Source organism: Eriocheir sinensis, chromosome 17 (assembly GCF_024679095.1).
Source record: "Eriocheir sinensis breed Jianghai 21 chromosome 17, ASM2467909v1, whole genome shotgun sequence".
Taxonomy (NCBI): Eukaryota; Metazoa; Arthropoda; class Malacostraca; order Decapoda; family Varunidae; genus Eriocheir; species Eriocheir sinensis.
Window position 1 is genome coordinate 14,985,074 of NC_066525.1, and position 12,094 is coordinate 14,997,167.

Below are 12,094 nucleotides of genomic sequence, written 5' to 3' on the forward strand. Positions count from 1 at the left end.
ATATATATATATATATATATATATATATATATATATATATATATATATATATATATATATATATATATATATATATATATATATATATATATATATATATAATATATATATATATATATATATATATATATATATATATATATATATATATATATATATATATATATATATGGGGGTGCATGGTGTAGGGGCAAGTCTCCCTGAATGTGGAAGCCAGAATCATCAATGTGACCATGGACCATTGCACTCTTTTTCCCATTTGGAAGGGCAGACAGGGTAAGTAAAACAACTTGCTCCAAAATGCATGTTGACTCTACACAGTGGGAGGAGACCCTGACTTAGGCCTGGGAACACCTCCCTTTATCCCAAAGAGGGGTTTTCTGCTAGCCCTCCCATCCATCTTTGCGCCCAAACTTTTCATCATAACCCTGGCACAGGGGGCATATGAATTTAAGTTCACCACCTTGTCCTCTGTGGTGCAGTGGTTAGCATGCCTAGCTATGAATCCATGGGGTCAGAGTTGAATGCCAGCCCAGGAAGTTGGTGTGCAGCCTACCCAGCTGTTCATCCTCCCTTTTAGACTAATCAATAAATGGGTACCTGGGGAAACCTGAGGAAGGTAAACTGTGATAGCCAGAATGTCACACTGGCCATGTGTCCCAGGGTACTGGATTCTTCCCACCAAAGGCTCAAAGGCCAATGTGGAGCTAAGCACTGAGGCAACTCACAGCTATGCCCCCAACTTTACCTGACAGTGTCCAATAAAACATACACATACAAATACATACATAATAGTTTTGTTTTCTTAAAAAGAACTTAAAAAGTAAACTTACACATACCTTTGTTTGGCTCCCTGTCCTTTCTAACCCACTCTTACACTGTTCAGCAAGGTAAGGATACAACTCTCCTGTAGTATACAAAATCATATTTTATTTTTTATACACTTACGTCAAGATTATATTGATCACAACTTTAAACAACATAATGTGTGAGAAACGCTTATAGATGGTGATGTCAGTAAAGTGTATGATAAAAACTTTGAGCAATGGGCATGTTAAACATAAAAAAAGGACTACAATGAAATAATTGTAATTATGTAGATGTATGCAAGTGAGATGTGGCTGAAACACGACAGTTAGAGATCAAGGGCCCAAGTAACTGATAAATTTAATGAGAAATCTGTAACATACATGGAAAAGGTGATATGACCATATGACTAATGAAAAGGGTTTGCCATGACTGGTATCAGTAGAGATAATCAAATGTAAATCAATGGTGTACTTTTTCACATGAAGAATAGGAGGAGAAATATAATTACAAATGTGGTATCTATAAGAAAACAGTTCCTTTTGAAATACAAGATGAGGTCTAGTACAAAAGAGGGAATATGAAATGAAGGAGTGTTAGCAAGGTGAAAGTGGATGCTTCTGCCTTGGAGGGAGTTAAAAAGGTAGACGCTTGAGTACAGCAAATGTTTCTGCCCACAGCAACTCTAAAGAAATAATATGAGAGGTCTGACTATAAACAATTACAATGGGAAAATCACACCACATAGTGAAAGTTAGACATTCAAGCTATATGGGATAGGTAACTTTGGCTTACCCACCTTTTGATGCATGACTGAAACTTATTGTTACTAAGGCTGTCAAGAAAAGAAATCATTAAAAAATACTCAAACACTAACAAAGTGGGTCTTCTTACATCTCATCTCTAATGATCTGCAAGTTGTGGGGTGTACAAAAGACAAATGAGTCAATTGAAACTAAACACCTTTTTTTTTAAATATAAAAATCTATAGTACCTATAAAGAATTATGTTACTGAAGGATGCTTGCAAAGTTTAATTAACCCCTTCACTCCGGCGACGCCGACGTCAGCGTCACCGTTAGTCCTCTTCTAAACCTCTTAATCCTCTTCCATTTGCTCTTAATCCTCTTCTAAACCTCTTAAGAGGAAATGGAAGAGGATTAAGAGGAATTTAGAGGAGGATTGAGAGGTTTAGAAGAGGATTAATCCTCTTCCATTTCCTCTTGACCCTTTCCATACTGTGACACCGACGTCTGAGTCACAGATGGAAAGGGTTAAGTATACACACACATACACACACACACACACAATGTACAATCTGAGACACACAGTAACTTACAAGGAAATTGCTGGAAAAGGCCCCAGCCATCCACCCTTCACTAGGAGAGCCCAGACACATCCACAGGAATATCTCCCTGGTATTTACTGATCTCTTCTTTGAACTTTGCTACGGTGTCTTTGGCCAGCTTCACTTTTTCCCTCAGGTCAACAATTTCATTTGAAATCTTTTCTTTGGCATTCAGTAAGTTCTTTATAGTTTTTTCTTTCTTCTCCTCAACTGAAATATAAAAAATAGTCATCATAATATATATTCATATTACTACTCTTCATAAGGGCATATTAACTATCACTTAACCATAATTTTTCTGAGACATCAAAGTTTATGCATCCTACATTTTCTCCAAAGTCTGTGAAATGAAAGCTTATTTCACTATTAACCTTATCCCAAACTCTGATGAATTAATGAATTACTGCCAAATGTTTGAAAGTCGGTGATGATTAAAGGTAAAGGTGGGTGCATACGCCATAGGGGAAGCCCTTGTAACTCATGGCTGAGGCAAGTCTAACGGTTAAGCCCACAGGTAAGTGAACTTAACTGTTATGAGGAAACCAAGCACTTCTGCTTGTATGTTTCCCAAGGCAGAAACGTAATTGCAGGAATTATGCCATATGGGTCCGTTAAGCTGCCTCGTAGAGAGAAAAAGAAAAGCCAATTCTCTCTGTTTGGTTCTCCTTGTAACGAGTAAGTTCACTTACCTACAGGCTTAACCATTACTAGTTGGCTGATCCTACCAAAAGTGGCTTAGAATGGGAAGGGTAACTGCATGAGGACTTGTTCAGAGGGACAGTCAAGGGTGCAGGCAAAGGGTGAGTGAAATGATCCTCCCCCTGGCATGTGCTCCCAGTCAGTTAGTTCATGTAGATATATAGATACCGTAGATGGATAGGCTACTAGATTGGTAACAGATGTACATAGATCAATGCAAATACATAGACAAAAATTGATACAGATAGATAGAATGACACTGAAAGTTAAATTAGATGGATCCATAAAAAGATAAAACAACACATAAATACATGGGATGTAGAAATAGACAAACAGATACATAGTGAAATAAATATAGACAGACATATATAAATAGACACAAAGACAGACTCAGACAGACACCCATAATGATGCTCACAGTCAGTGTCATGCTTGTACTCCCCGAGGGTCAACTGTCGGGTGTTGGTAAGAAGCTGACGCATCATGGCTGACGGGTCCTGGAAGATGAGTTCCTCATAAAACTCTGAGACCAGTGGCTTCTTGAAGTCTCCTGTAACTGCTGCTGGAGTGGTGCCAGGGGGAGACTGAAACAGCTTGAGGATGTGGTATATTGTGACCTGAAAGATGAAAACAATTGCCTATATTATCTCTTCCACCACAGAATTCCATTCCAGTTATGTTGTGAATAAGATTGTCTTGGTTAAGTAAGAAAAAAATTAAGGTTTCTGCTCTTTTGTGTGAGAAAACTTTCTTAGTTTTAACTGAAATCTCATTTTTGCCATTTCAATATCAGTCTCCATATAACAGGAAGAATTTATCTAATGTTGATCATGTAAACAGTGAAGAAAAGAATGAACTGAAGAAAACATATTCCTTAGTACAACACAACAACTTACAGGTCTTTCATTGGGATCATGGAAGAATATTTTGATGACAATTTCAAACTCTCCCCAACCTGTTTCAGTAACCTCATACGGTGGCTTGGTCAGCACTCTGTTCTGGTCAGCATAGCTCTCATGTAACTTGAAGTGGATCTGGAATACGGTTTAAGTGTTACCTTCACTGTACAGAAAACAAAGTAAAATGTCAACTTATGTATTAATTTTATTTCCCATAATTTTTTTCTTTAATTTCATTTATATCCAACACATGAGAGCCAGTACCTTATAGAATGGCCTCACTTTGTTGTATAGAAAATCTCATTAGTAAGGAAGCATATATGAATTTTTTGAGTTAAGACCTATAGTAACTGTTTGAGGTTTTGTTAGGTTAGGTTAAGTTTAGGGTATCTTGAAACACTTGATAACCAGCACTTTATGGTATAAATCAACAAAGAATGACCTCACTTTATTGTAAAGAAAGTCTCATTAATAAGGAAGCATATATTATTTTTCTGAGTCGAGACCTAGCTATAGTAACTGTTTGGGGTTTTGTTAGGTTAGGTTAAGTTTAGGCAGTGCTGGGCACCGCTAACTGAAAAGTTATTTCACTAACTGGCAATCCACTAACTAAAAAGTTAGCATCGCTTATGTTAAACTGCTAAACCGATAAAGAAATTAATGGAACCTAACGCTAACTGATAACTTTTTTATATGGATTTAGCTTGTTTAGTATTTTGCCTCTAAAACCCTTAAAAACAGACCTAGTGACCTGAAATTTCAATATGTTGTAGCTTAGACATAGACCTTTCCAGAAAGGTATAGCATGCCAAAATCAGATGATGATAAAGATGTACAGAAATGCCTTATATATGAACTTGCAATAGCAATGCAGAAAGACAAGAACAAACTTGTATGAATTTTTTAGTGGACTTAAAGTTAGCGGAGGATGAACTACATTTAGCGGAAGCTAATTGGTCCACCAACTGTTTCCAAAAGTTAGCGAAAACACTAAACAGCTAACGGAAAAATTAGCTTCGCTAATTAGCATTTAGCGGGATTAGCGGAACCGTGCCCACCACTGAGTTTAGGGTTTCTTCAAACTCATGATTGCCAGCAACTTATGGTATAAATCAACAAAGAATGACCTCACTTTGTTGTATAGAAAGTTTCATTAGTAAGGAAGCATATATGAAATTTCTGAGTCAAGGCCTATTGTAATTATTTGGGGCTTTGTTAGGTTAAGTTTAGGGTATCTTCAAACACATTATTGGCAGCACACTGTGGTGTAAATCAACAAAGAATGACCTTACTTTGTTGTACAGAAAGTCTCATTAGTAATATAGTGACTGTTAAGGGTTTTGTTAGGTCAGGTTAGGGCGCCATGTGCCTCAATAGGCATCACTTAAACAATCCTGCCTGCGCCACCACTGGGATAAGGGACATTCACTAATAGCCCTCTAAAACTAAAATCTAGGGAGACAACAGTAATCTTAGTCAGAAAAAAAAGCATATAGGCACAATAGGCAAACCTGTAAATTTTTCTCAATTCTCAAAGTTCCAGAAAATTCCCATGGAAAGTTTCCTAGTTCAAATTTTTTGGGAATTTTATAATCCTAGCCAGGAGGCAAATCTACAAGTACATCTTTCACAGTATGTATTCAGCTGAAAAAGCCTTTGGGTGATGATGATGGTGGTGGTGGTAGTGATACAAAACAACAAATATGATGGTGATGACAATGATGACACCTATGACAATGGTGATGATCATGACAAGAATGTTCACAATGGGGATGATGAGGATCACAATTATGATGATGCAAACTCTAATGAAAATAATCATTAACTTGTGGCTGTATTTTGCTGTCCCCTCACCTTCTTCACATAGTTGGACATGTCTTCATTGTTGTAAGGCTTGACATACAATGTCCACTCATGTGTGTGTCCATCCTCCTCTCTCTTCTTACCAAAATATCGTGCCACATTGCCATAGATCAGCGGCTTCACAATTGTCAATCCCTGCAAGTTAAGTAGCATCAGCAGACCAAAAGTAGGGAGATTTACCTGAAACCTAAGTTGTAAATTATATTCCCATATTCACAACCATAAAGTACTGTGACTTGCTTACATTTTTAGATAAGCATTTTTTTCTGATCATCTGTCTATTATACCATCAACAAAAACTTTACTTTTACAAGATTTCCTTGTGATCATTACCGGTACCTTTATCCTGCCTCCACTATCTGGTCCAAAGTCAGCAGATTGACTGCCTTTCTGTTGTTGCTGTAACTGGGCCTGGGCCATGCTTGGATCTGAAGAATAATGAAAGAAGAGTTTTATGCCTATCAGTACCATATACTTATTTTATATTGCTTTCACTGTTGAATACAAATGTTATGAAAAGTGAAATAATGGCACGGTAAGAAAACGAGGGAGTGGGACCTGAAATTTAGTGAAAGAAAATGTAAGGTTATGGAGTTTGGTAGTGGAGGCAGTAACCAATGGGTACTAGGAAACAACGTGCTGGAGGTAGTCGATAAATATATGTACTTAGGAATGGAGGTTAGCAAGGAAGGCATAGGAGGGGAGAAACAGAGGAAAGTGAATGAAGGGAAGGCAAGGAGAATGTCAGGGATGATAATAAATGGAGGCAATAGAGTAGTAAACAAATATGATGTAGGGCGAAGTCTGTGGAAAGGAGTAGGTGTACCATATTGCCTCTATGGATCAGAGATAACGCACTACAGAGAAGGGGACATCACACAGCTAGAAAAGGTTCAGAACACAGTAGGCCGGTGGGGATTAGGAGCCCCTAGGAGCACAGCGGTAGAGGCCGTCAGAGGAGATATGGGATGGAGTACATTCAAGGAAAGAATTGTAAAGGGCAAGTTAGGCTTCCTTAAGAAAATTGAAAAGAGTAGTGAGGAGAGATGGGCAAAGAAAATACTGCAAGAAAGTGGAAACAAGTCCACCTGGGGGAAAGAGTTAGAGAGGTGGAAAAGGAGAGAACACCTGAGGGAAGAGTGGAATGAAATGGAGATCAGGGATGTGAAGAAGGCAGTAGAAAGGAACGGACAAGTCAAATGGCAGGAAGGAATGAGTGGCAAGTCAACGCTAAAATGGTACAGCAGGAAACAGAAACCAGAGGGAGTACACTGGCATGTAGGAGACTGGGGGAGCAAACTATTGTTTAAAGCAAGAACAGGAACCCTGGAGGTAAACGGCAGGAACAGGGACGGGGGAAACCAGGACTGTAGCTGTAGGACAGGGCAGATGGAAACAGTAGAACACCTAATAGTGGAATGCAGCAACTATGAGCGGCAGAGAGGGGAGTTGGTGGCAGGAGTAGTGATGGTAATAGGCGGAGAGGAGTGGACTAGGAGACTAGAGGAGGAAAACGGGGCGATCTGCACAGTGTTGGGGCTGTATGGAGACAAAAAGGAAACGGAAAGAAGAATGGTAAAGTTGGCAAAAGTGTTCCTCGCGCAGTGCTGGGAAAAAAGGGTATTATTGTAGGAGTACACCAGTCTAGAGATGGCTTTTCTTACCCTGACCATTAGAAAGAGCTCCGCATTCTGAGTAAATTCATCCCCATAAACACCCCTCGGAAATCATTTATAACGGAGGGAGGGAGGGAGGGCGGTCAAGGCCAGGACGTGACACACGACCGCTCTGATGGTTGATGGGTTACTGCCCGCCGACCCACCGCCACCTCCCAGCCCCAGCCTTGTGTTTGTTCGTGCGTGCGTTTCAGGTTAGGTTAGTGTTAGGTTAGGTTAGTTTTAGGTTAGGTTAGGTTAGGTTAGGTTAGTTTTAGGTTAGGTTAGGTTAGTGTTAGGTTAGGTTAGTGTTAGGTTAGGTTAGTTTTAGGTTAGGTTAGGTTAGGTTATGTTAGGGCTATGTTTAGTTTAAATGCACCTGTGTGGACGAAACTAGTTTTTTCTGGTAGATTTCGGTCTGTTTTGAATGAATGTGCTCTAAATTTTTTATCGCAAATCATTAGTCTCTTGGTTGGAAGGGGGGGGGGGTAAAAAAAAAACACGTGATTTGCGATAGAAATGACACGCATATTCATTCAAAACAGGCCGAAAACTACCGAAAAAAACTAGTTTCGTTCGGAAATGCGAGACTGGTGAAGTGCTACAAATTTACCGAAAAAAGGGCACAAATGTCCGAATAAGTGAATATAAGTGGCTTTATTTCAGATTAAAAAATTGAAGCGATACAAAGCGTTACAGGTCAAAAGAAGAAGAAGAAGAAGACCAAATAGGTATTCTACTATTCCTAATCATGAATGCCAGAGTAAGCTTAAGTGAAGAAAACAATGAAAAAGAAAATAGAAAAGCAAAGTCTACAGAGCTCAGGGCAGGGTGAAGTCTGTAAATGTGCGCAGTGAAGTAACGAAGTGTGCGTAGTGAAGGACGGAAGTGTGAGGAACCAAGGAGGGCCTGAGAAGATACAAAGCTGAACACCTCAAAAGAAGAAGTATGAGACCTAGTGAACCTATAGGGCAACAAAAGGCAGCTCTGGATACTATTTCATGCATTACTTCACGATAAATTCGACTTACCGGCAAAGCGTAAACAAAGACACACGATGATGACGATGATGTGTGTGGCCTGAGGAACGCCTTTGCAACGGAGGCTCGAAGCCCAAGTAGAAATCCGCAGTAAAAGAGAAATAAAAGAACAAGTGTAGTAGTACAAAACAAACAAAAGAATGGCAGTAAAAGATAAATAAAAGTACAAGTGTAAAAGCAGAAAAACAGGACAGAAAAGGGAATAAAAAATCCCAAAGCTATTGTAGTAAAAAAGAAAAAAAAAAAAGCAAGTCTGTGTAAACAAAGTGTACTACTTAAGAAAAAACAGAGCTCAGTGCAGGGTAAAGTAGCAGCGTGTGCATAGTAAAGTATCTAAGTGTGAAGAAGAATCAAGGAGGACCTAAGAAGCAATACAAATAGGAACACCTCAAAAGAAGAAGTGATTCAAGCAAGAAAATTAAAAAAATAAATTATGAAAAGTCTAATGGGCTCAGATATTTTATGGATGTCTCAAGATGTAATTTCCACTAATAAAAGTTTTTAGGGCCTATACCTATGCATTTTAACTATGTTTCTACAGAAATCTTGCAAAACTGGCACTAAAATGACTCTACATCAAGTAAGTCTATCCATATTGTTTTAGATTTATAACTTTGTAATCCTGCTACACTTATATGATCATTCTTTCAGTGGGCAGCACAAAATCTAACAGGGACAGCACACCCAAGTCTCGTAAACTCTCCATTTGGAAATTTGAGAATATGCCAGAGTTGTCATCAACATTCTGCAGGCAACAGCCTAAAATTGTTCCCAAACTGCCATCACTTGCAGTGCTTGATGGTCCCATTTTAACATATGCACTGATGAAGGAATATCGACTTTCTCATAATTCACAGTCTAGCATCTTGATATCAGAAATGTGCCCTATGCAGAGACTAAACCTTTGCTCACTCATCTGCTGGACCTCTGGCTGGTTGAGGTGGATGGACTGGTGAAAACAAGGGGCTGAGGGGGTAACTTGGGTAAGGTAACAACTTCATGGACTGTTAAATATATTGTGCTGTTACCAACAAATAACAAGTATGACTGGATGTCTTTATGTTTGAATTAAGCAGTATTATATCTTTAACATCACTTAGTGATCACATTTATTCTTATATTCCAAAGTTTCTTATTGAGTATCAAATTTACACTTGAGCCCTCCAAAAAGAGAGCTAGACTGCAAAAATATTTCTCCTAACATTATTATTGCAACTCAGTGAATCAGAACATCCATTGCAATGTCTTACGTAGGTGGTATATAATCCTTTGATGGATGAACCTACAAAAATTCTGGACTGTAATCAAGACATCAACCAAATAGCCTAACAAAAATTATCACAATTCTACAATTTATAAACTACAACAGAAACTTACACAACACTACTAAGTAATCTTCCACCTAATACATCACATATAAAAGTCACTGTTGGAATATCCCAGATGCACTCGTAAAAAAAAAGCACACACACACACACACACACACGGAGAAGTTGGGCACACAGCCTAGGACGACACCATGAGCCATCCCTACAACTCTGTGTGGCTGTGCTGGGTGCCCTCTTCACTCAGGTCCTCTTCTGACTTTGTACAAATGGCAGGTGAGCTGAACAGGAACACATACTCGCACCTGTTTGGTTCTGACACTGCCGTTAGCTTGTTTTCAGTGCCGCATGATATGTGGACCTGGAGAGAGGGAGTGCCAAAATAATTAATGAAAGCATCTGAAGATTATACTTGGCAGCAACTCTTCTGTATAACAAGATAGTACTGGATATAAGAACAACATAACTATCTGCCTGCTGACCATGGCGGAGAGAGTATAAAAGCATTATTTCATACAAAATATAACAAAAAGTTATTGAAAAATGAAGGAACTTCAAGTGGGACAAAGGGTGAATAATCAGACATTTTGCAAGACAATGTAATGAGAGCATACGAGAAGAAAGTTACAGGCAAAATAAGGGTCTGTCAGCACTATGCATGTGTAATATATAGAGTAAACTATTGACAGAAGCATTTATCTATAGTGATAGCATGATAAACTTTTTTGTGAAGTTTCTCAATAAGTACCATGTGCTGGATAAATCCTGTAAAGCTTGGTGAAGCTGCACAGGAACGTACCAGCCATTCACAAAACATGTTACAAAGTACTGCACAGCAGTCAGGAAATACTCACTACAAACACATGTTGACTTGCATCATATAGTAAGTGAAAAGTAGAGCAGAAACCCCTCACAACACAAAGCACTTACATCAGCAGATCTGGTGGGGCCATTCCAGCACGCCTGGCCATTGGAGTACAGCATCCGGCTATACTTGTTTCCCTCGGGCCCAGTCCACTCACCCCACTGCCCAAGCCGTGTCTCCCCGTGGCCTGATTTGGGCTTCTGTATGGCCTATAAAGCAAACAGGAAGTGTTTTTTATTGCCTAGCTGAAATATATAGAGGGAATACACAGCTTGAAACATGAATATAATTCAGTCATATATTAAGCATATGCCTTATTTTGATGCATCAAAAGATACTTCATAAAGTGACATTCTTCCTATGAGACAAAGGACAGCATAACATGTGGGTCATCTAAGGCCACTAGGTGGTGGTTAAAATATCACAGCTTGTGGTGGCGGGCGGAACATGAACCCGTGTCCTCCTGGATTCCACACTCGCATGCTAACCACTCAAAACTGCCTCCCCTAGATAATATGACAGTTGCATTCTCAATGTGTGACATGCATGGTACATTTTTTGTCCTTACTCTTATAACCTAATCCTAGGCTTACCCTAAGTTCTGTAAAGCAAAGATGATGAATGATGAGACTATAAAGCACATCTGCCCTACTCACCTTGTCAAAGGGGCACAGGCGGTAGGTGTATTCCCGGTCAGTGAATTCATAACAGTTGCCCTCCAGGACCCTGAACTCCTCCTCTGGGCCATAATCTTTGCCTTGCGTCTCCTCAAGGGACCGCAGTTCTCTAGTCAGGTCCCTCACCCTCCGGTCTGCCTCATCAAACTGCTCCCGGGCTTCATTGGCAGCTGTTAGAGGTTAGGTGAGACGAGGATCATTGAGATTGGTGGTGAGCTAGTCTGATATAAATATAACTTGAAATTTTCTAAACTGTAATAATGATGTTAGGGACTGTCATCAGCTATGCATCAACCCTTAACTCACCATCAACAAGTTTCTGTGTTTCCTCATCATACTTGGGCTCTTCCTCCTCCTCCTCCTTCTGTGTCTCTCCTTCATCTTCGTCATCCTCATCATCCTCTTTGCTGTCTCCCTCCTGGTAGTCGTCCGGCAAGTCGTAGTCCTCTGCATCCTCACTGCCATCATCCTGGTGTGGGGTGAGGGGTGTTTGTTTAGGCAGTGTCCCTATGCATGACTAATGATGGTTCACTGGCCCCTCTACATGTCACCATCCCCAAAGAGTGCTCTGTGGGCTTGAGTCAAAAGGTTTTATGTGCTGCATAATGTGAGGAAGGTATACATAATGCTTTGAAGTAGCAAGCACATCAAAAGTGGTTGTTATGTACATTTACACAGTGGTGAGGAAAATGTTTATAACAGGTGTAGGTTAATATACACACAGACCCACACCCACACAGGAGATGAAGTTGTTTAGCATTCAAAAAGGGGACATCACTACACACCAATTCACAGGTTAAAAATCCAGAAGAGCCTGGATTACCGCTAAATTATTTTTTTAAATTTCAGGGAGAACATAGTGAACTTGCAGACCAAAATACAATAGAACATCACTCTTTCTTCTCTTGAATCTGAAA

General features: G+C 39.5%; 2 protein-coding genes across 5 annotated transcripts; both read right to left on the reverse strand.

The window, feature by feature from the left end:
* Positions 1-207: 207 nt before the first annotated feature.
* Positions 208-9,170, reverse strand: LOC126999996 (YEATS domain-containing protein 4-like). 4 transcript variants are annotated; one of them, XM_050863355.1, is made up of 7 exons: positions 8,302-9,170; positions 5,949-6,043; positions 5,607-5,750; positions 3,750-3,887; positions 3,272-3,470; positions 2,146-2,364; positions 208-907 (listed from the first exon to the last, which is right to left on the reverse strand). In XM_050863355.1, the coding sequence occupies exons 2-6, from the start codon at positions 6,033-6,035 to the stop codon at positions 2,186-2,188; spliced, it is 747 nt and encodes a 248-aa protein (XP_050719312.1). In that variant the 5' UTR covers positions 6,036-6,043; positions 8,302-9,170; the 3' UTR covers positions 208-907; positions 2,146-2,185. The 4 variants fall into 4 exon arrangements, with proteins under 4 accessions (XP_050719312.1, XP_050719310.1, XP_050719313.1 ...); XM_050863353.1 differs by lacking the exon at positions 208-907 and adding an exon at positions 914-1,492; XM_050863356.1 differs by lacking the exon at positions 208-907 and having other exon boundaries at positions 914-2,364; positions 5,955-6,043.
* A 140-nt stretch (positions 9,171-9,310) lies between these two features.
* On the reverse strand, positions 9,311-11,646 carry LOC126999995 (glucosidase 2 subunit beta-like; the record flags this gene model as incomplete). The annotated part of the gene is given in 4 exon segments (XM_050863351.1): positions 9,311-9,996; positions 10,566-10,709; positions 11,157-11,347; positions 11,484-11,646. Coding segments are annotated over 4 exon segments (654 nt in total), but the record flags the coding sequence as incomplete, so codon positions are not given.
* Between the last annotated feature and the right edge of the window lie 448 nt (positions 11,647-12,094).

Bases quoted from the DNA above. Each gene is read 5' to 3' on its own strand.
- LOC126999996 (XM_050863355.1), bottom strand. From the start codon at position 6,035: ATGGCCCAGGCCCAGTTACAGCAACAACAGAAAGGCAGTCAATCTGCT. The intron at 5,751-5,948 runs GTAATGATCACA...CTTAACTTGCAG, and splicing joins GAGGCAGGATAAAGGTACCG to GGATTGACAATTGTGAAGCC. The intron at 2,365-3,271 runs GTGAGCATCATT...TTTATATTTCAG, and splicing joins GTACAAGCATGACACTGACT to TTGAGGAGAAGAAAGAAAAA.